The 7,167-nt window shown below is 42.2% G+C and overlaps 1 protein-coding gene across 2 annotated transcripts in view; it reads left to right on the plus strand.

The window, feature by feature from the left end:
• The window catches only part of IREB2 (iron responsive element binding protein 2), a 39,732-nt gene extending 39,017 nt beyond the window's left edge, over positions 1 to 715 (plus strand). For both annotated transcript variants that reach the window (XM_060278989.2, XM_088658042.1), the window contains exon 22: positions 289 to 715. In XM_060278989.2, the coding sequence (XP_060134972.1) occupies positions 289 to 399 (111 nt within the window). In that variant the 3' untranslated portion in view covers positions 400 to 715. The remainder of the gene's footprint in view (positions 1 to 288) is intronic.
• Positions 716 to 7,167: the final 6,452 nt, after the last annotated feature.

Here is a 7,167-nt window from a genome sequence, read left to right on the forward strand (position 1 = left end):
AATCAGAGCTGTGAAGAGCATAAGAGTCCCAAATTGCTGCTTAGGGGCAGATCTGCATACTCAGTCCCAGATCCCCAGCATTACAGACTTTGCTGGTATTTTTATTAAGTCATTAACTTCCACAAGCAATAAAACTAGTTTAGTTCAAAGCAAGACTTGAGGGTCTCAGGATTTTTGTTTCTGTAATATGCTGTTGTTATTACAGAATATCCTACTATAGAGATGTTAGGAAATGACACAGTCCTAACATATTTCTTGCTTTTGCCTCTCATTCCTGTCTCTTTAAAGACAAACACAGGGAAAGTATTTCATGTGGTCGCCGCATTTGACAGTGACATGGACATAACGTTATACAAACATGGTGGCATTCTGAACTACATGGTCCGAAGGCTGTTGTAGAGGCCTGCTCACACCTTGGGGGACACTGCATCAATGGGCCAACCCCGCAAAGGCTTGCACAGGCCTCACTCCATCGATGGAACTGCGTACAGTCCTGCTGCACTCTGAAATTTCGTCCATGGATGTAAAAGATTGTGAATTGTTGTAGTGACTGCAGCAAGATCCGTCTGGATTTTAAAAATAATACTCGAATGGTGCTATTGACATTGCTTAAAAAATTGACGTGTGTGTTGTGAAGGAGAGCTGTAAGTATGGGGAAGGGCGGGAGGGGGTTGTCTTAGACCATTTTGTAAATAAAGTGACATGAAACCTGAAACTGAATTGTGTTGAAGATTTTAAGCCAGAAGACTATCTGTTGTTGGGCCCCACCCCAGTTTTGGCACCTTCAGCTTCCTTATTGCTGTCTGTTGGTTTGAGGGCAGCACATGGTTTGGCTTGTTGAGGATGGGTAGTTTCCTTTTAATTAAGGTTTCCATAAAATCAAAAGCAAACGTCAGCGTGAAGGCCACAAGTTACAAACTTGAAGGGGATTTGACCTAAAAGTATATGCGGTCTGTGGCCTGGTTTGCACAACCATGGCATAGCAAGAGCATGCTTAGCACATCATACAGACCAGATATATGTGAGGAGGCTGGGGAGTTGTTTCCTCTGAAGGCAAAACACTGCTATGGGAGAACTGTGTTTGCAGACAAACAAAAGCAGCACAGGGCGCTGGAATCTTAACAAAAAACTAGGTGAATTTTTGACAAGGAGCTCGTACGGATGTTTACAGGGTTGGCCTCACCTCCTTTGCTGAAACAGCAGCAATCTCTTTTCCCCATTTGCCTTTTGGAGTTAGTGGCTGTAGAGAAGCAGTGGCAAAACTAGACTTTATTTCACCCAGGTCAAAGATTTAGTTTGGCGGCACAACCCCCCCCCCATTTCTGCACACACACACACACACACACACACACACACACACACACACACACACACACAGGCTGAGAGCTTCAATGGCATTTCTCTGGAGACTTCACCTGGGGCAAAAAAAAACCAAACAGGCTTGCCCCCCCCCCCCCGCTATGACCCTGAGAGAAGCAACCTGGGCTACCAATCGCTGAGGAACTGAGCTGCAACAATAGGTTTCAATTAATAATTTTTATGAATTTTCATTTATAACAATCCAGTTAAACCACATTAATAAAATATCAAATTATAATACGATTTAAAAAGCCAATTATCCAATACTAAATTAAACCATTTTGAATGACTTCCCGGGTTCTGGATTTCAGGGAATGATGTTCTTATTTTGTCCTGCTCCAATACTCTTAGTCCAAATACAACTGTTCCGATCTTGATCCTTTATTTTAACAGCTACTGATCTGTTTACTTTCATTCATATTTAACTGTTCCATATCCATTAGTTTTGCAAGGGGAGTTTTTATCCTGTAAATTTCTGTGTGAAATGTTTGTTTTTCGTTCATCTTTACTCTTCATGTCGTAATCCATCATCCTCAGCATTTCCCTTCACTGCGCTTTCTGCACTCAAGGACTGCAATTCTCACTGCATCACATGCCATTTTGCTTATCCAAGACAAAGAGAAGTCTGGTGTCTCACTATAGCCCGGGGCAGATATCCAGAATTATCTTCTTTGATCCCTCTCCCATCCGTTAACAAGCTGGTATCTCGCCAAAGCCATGATAAGTCAGAACCTAAGTCCTCTTGACCATTCCATAGAAGGTCAATGCCACAAATCATTGCAATGTTTTCACACAGTGCAATTGTTGCAATTAATCTGTAAAAATTAGGAAGTTCTTGTTAATTCACTCTTGCATTTTTTCCAATCAATTAATACTTTGGGGGAGGTTTGCCGAATCATAAAACATGTATATAAAGAAAGGGTAAAGGCTCCCCTCCCCCTACATACCAATCAGGTTACAATGAAAATCCTTTCCAGATCGAGACCTTGGCACTCAGTGGCTGGTTCATTTAGCAGGTTATCTTGTCCCCTTAGTCCAGAACACGCCTGTTACTTAGATCCAAATCCATCCTAAGAAACAGAAGAACCTCCGCTCATAGTGACCGCGTTGGAGAGTTACTGATATGTGCATCAGCGTCCCCTGCCTCCCGCATTCCATCAGAACGAGAGGCAGCTATCAGACAATCTGCAAGTGAAGCTCACACACACCCCTCATCCGGGGGGGGGGGACTTGCAAGGGTAATTACTCTCAAATTATCCTTAATTAGCTGCACGAACTATCTCCGCTAGTGTGGGAGCCGCTTTTCACCATGGTGGAAAGCATCAGAAGCCGCAACAATGGGTTTCTTCTAGTTCTGTTTTAACTAGCCTCTCTGGTTTCCTTCTCTTCTGCTTTTAGTATGCAGTGAAAAACAGCTGCAATTTTTTTTTGCCTAAATAATATTTTAAATACCCACTTACATTGCTGAGGCAGCTCTGTGGTCTTGTAGTCCCATTTACAGGACAGGGGACCAGTTCTTAAAGATCCTTGCATCCTGGGCCAAACCACCTATTAAAACAGGGATATTGCTGCTGCTGCTGCTGCTGCTGCTACTACTACTACTACTACTACTTTTTGGACTCTCATTGTTTCCTTTATATAATAGAGCATATTCTGTGTCACAGCAGGGAAAACAGAGAAGGCCCTGGTGGGTTTTTAATGAGTTGTCTCGGATTCTTTTTCACATGCTCTGTACCGTAAAGTAGTTTTAGTTAACAAACGTGGCCTGTGCCAATTATTCTACAGTAAGACGTAACCTTCAAGATTGACCCAGTACACCAGATGTACACAGCAAAATTGGTTTTGCTCTTCGGAAATTTCCACTGCACGGAAATGTCATTAGTAATTAAAGTCTATTTCAATTTATTGTATAAAGAGCAATTTAAGAACAAGCACACCTTCATGCAGAAAAAATATGTTCCAAGTGATTAGTGGACCACAGAAAATCTCCGATGACAACCTAGTAACCTTCCAAATAATTTTGAGGAAAGAAAGGTTAAATGACCAGGAAAGAGCATGTGAGCATGCGTATGAATCTAACCCATTTGAACCACTGTTCTTTTCAGTGAATGAGTGAGGTAAACAGCCCTTATTTTGTGGAGTTTTATGGAGTTCTGTTGGCATTCTTGAAAAGTGGTCTGGTTTGCACGTAACACTAAGCCATGGTTAATTAAACCATGGCTTGTTTGCTTGCTTGCTTGCCTGATCTCTGCCCAGGGGCTTAACTCTATTTTGCTTACTTACTGCTAACAAGCCATAATCTGAAGCTAGGCTTGTTGTTGGCTTATGACTCTTGCTTTGTTTTCACTGTAGCTTTGTGTTCTACACCAGTGTTTCTCAACCTTTTTTGGGCCACGGCACACTTGTTCCGTGAAAAAAATCACGAGGCACACCACCATTAAAAAAGTTACAAAATTTAACTCTGTGCCGCCCTATATTATAATTATGACTGTAAGAAACACTTGCCAAATATTGCTTTCCGGCGGGTTAGTGTTGTGTATTGGCGGCCGCCAGGCTCGTTTGCACTGAGCTTTGGGAAAGAGGAGGAGAAATATTGCTTTCTGGTGGGTCACTGTTGTGTATTGGCGGCCGCCAGGCACGTGACAATGCAAATCGCCCTTCTCGTCGCCGCACGTCGCGGCACACCAGCCAGCGTCTCGCGGCACACTAGTGTGCCGCGGAACAGCGGTTTAGAAACGCTGTTCTACACAAACCCATCACTCTTCGTTATTCACAGTTCCTTTGGCTACCCTATCCCAGAAGCTCACCAAGTTACAAAGGCATGAACAGCTGAAAAACAAAACTTTGGATAAGCAAGCTCTAGTTTGTTTGACAAGCCATGGTTTATTCTTACAGGTGAACCAGGCCAGTATTGTCTAAACTTCCTGTTCAGGGAAGTTTTCAATGACTGTATTTTTAATCTCTTGTTGGAAGCCACGCAGAGTGGCTGGGGAAACCCAGCCAGATGGGTGGGGTATAAGTATTATTATTATTATTATTATTATTATTATTATTATTATTATTTTATTTTATTATTTTATCATCATCATCATAATCTCCACTGTATATGATGTGCTAGGTGCTTTTCTTAAGGCTAATAATATATTTTTACTACCAACATACTGATAGAGGTCTCTTATCTGCATTAGCGTGGTGTTGTGGTTAAGAGCGGTAGACTCTTAATCTGGTTCTCCACATGCAGCTGCTGCGTGACCTTGGGCTAGTCACACTTCAGCCCCACTCACAAGAGTGTTTGTTGTGGGGGAGGAAGGGAAAGGAGAATGTTAGCTGCTTTGAGACTCCTTCAGGTAGTGATAAAGCGGGATATCAAATCCAAACTCCTCCTCCTCCTCCTCCTTGATGTTTGAATGAAATGCTTGGCATCAGAGTTCGGTCCTGATAATTGCAGAAGGCAAGGTAGTTGTTACTAAAGATACCTTACCAATAATAATATCTAAACTAACTTTTCTGGTCTGGTGGGATCTTCCTTGTTAGTGTAAGGGCTCAGTGACTCAAAAATACTTGCTCCTTGAGACGTGCAGCTGGTTTGTCTTATCAGAGGCACCCATCATTCCCTAATGCCAAACTGAACATGACATTTGTGAGGCCTGCCTGAAGGTGCAGACACATTTAAATGTTTGTGACTTGAATGCACACACAGGGTCCCTCATCTCTTGCTGCCCTATGCCTTTGGGAGTAAGTTAAAAACCACCCATAAAACGCCTTCATTAATGTTCTGATAAACTCAAATGCTTCTTTAAGCAAGCCAATTTCATTCTCATAGGCATGGCACTATTTTCCTGGTCCGTTAAATTAGTAGTAGACATTTCCTTAAAAGTACAGGGCCTCCCATTGCAGTTTTTTACTGTGTGTGACTGACAGCTTCAGCTGTCTTTATGGTTTGGCCATCACTTGGATTTTTCCTTTCAAACTCGAAATTCCTGTTGTTCGGTCCCTGCTCCTGCCAACCTAGCAGCTCGAAAGCACATCAAAGTGTAAGTAGATAAATAGGTACTGCTCTGGCGGGAAGGTAAACGGCGTTTCCGTGCGCTGCTCTGGCGGCTTAGTCATGCTGGCGGCTTAGTCATGAGCGCCACAACCCCAGAGGAGTCGCGACTGAACCAAACGGTCCAGGGTCCCTTTAACTTTAAACATGCTTTAAGTTGGGCTGCAGGTCTGGAATCATTTTAGTGGGACTTGAGCACTGCCCCCCCCCCCCCGAGATCACACTCGTGGATATGAGTGGACTTGTTTTCCTGATACAGGCAGAAAGCATATCTGAAAGACCAGAGCTGAGTGATATACTTCGTCTTTTTTGACATGCAAAGTAGTTCCCTGTATGGCCCTATTGGGTTGAGAGAAATTACCTATACCCATTGCTTAGCAGCAGCACAATATATTTTGCTCGGAAAGGCTTGGGGTGAGTTAATAAGTGCTGATCTGAAGCCCTAGGAAGGGTAAAATAATGGGAACTGGAAATCTATTTTGTCTTCAAGTTCTCTTCCATTTTGATTTGAAAGTGAACCTTTATTCTAATACTTTATCAAATTTGGGGATTGTTAATATAAATTATACAGTACATCTGTGAAATAATGCATTTTATTAACCACACTTAAGCAACTGCAAATTGAATGCTCTTTTAAGCCAACAAAACAGTATATAATTGTTTTACATTCACTAATAAGTATTGTATAGAAATCTTACAAAACAAAGTTCAGTTTGCTAAGAACTGTGCATAAAATGTTAAAACTGATGTAAATTATTTTTAATAAAGAAAATTGTACCATTTCTCAGTTGCAATTGTCTGTGACTGATTTTCGAAGACATCATTGGTAAATGCCAGGGCATAGGATGACTGTGGGAAGCGGCTCAGTAGCAGTCACAAGCACATCTGTCTAACATTTCCCCAAGACACAGATTCTATAATGTGCATTTGATACTGTAAAAAGCGTAGCAGTCACATCCCAGGGTACAACAAGCTAATTGAAGTAGCAGGTGGATAAGTTGTGCCTTTCCAGTTGTTGGGACTCACATCTCCCATCAGTCCCAGCCAGCTTGGCCCAGTGGTCAGATCATCCATTGATTGATTGATTGATTCATTGATTGATTCATTGATTGATTGATTGATTGTGTCTTTTTAGAGAGCGGCTGTATCCCTGCTTTCCACTTTAGTACTGTACTTCAAAGAGGCCACTATGGTTGCACAGGCAAATTGCCCAACCTTAGCAAACCTAACCCCTGCCTTTGTTAGGTCATGACTGCCACCCCACCCTGTCATGTTAGCTCTCTTTCAGTTGCTCACATACTCTCTCGTAACCTCTCCCTCCTGACCCTCAACCGTATCATATTAAAAGTATATTGTTTCCCAGAACCGGGATCCAGAACCGGGATCATCAATGCGGGGCCTTTCAGGTGTTCGGACTACAACTCACAGTCCTTGGGAGCATCACCTAGAACATGTTTGGAATTTGGCTTGTAATTGGAAGTTGAGTGAATGGCTAAACCACCAGCCACCTGCTTGGCTACACCCATACATTCAAAGAGCAGCATGCTCCAAGTGGCTTGGAAAAAAAGTAGCATTCAACCCATCTGTATTTTATTGGAGAGAATCCAGAGTCCTATTCGATAAATTGACAAATTTTATCAGATGGTAGTTTAAATTGTTGTTTTAAATTAGGTATTGCTGAATCGTGTGACCTGTTTTAAATGTATATTGTTTTGGTCCAAGCTGATGGAATTGTTTGATATTGTTCTAATATGGGCCAATGG

This window comes from Zootoca vivipara, chromosome Z1 (assembly GCF_965207765.1).
Source record: "Zootoca vivipara chromosome Z1, rZooViv2.hap1.1, whole genome shotgun sequence".
NCBI classification, from domain to species: Eukaryota; Metazoa; Chordata; class Lepidosauria; order Squamata; family Lacertidae; genus Zootoca; species Zootoca vivipara.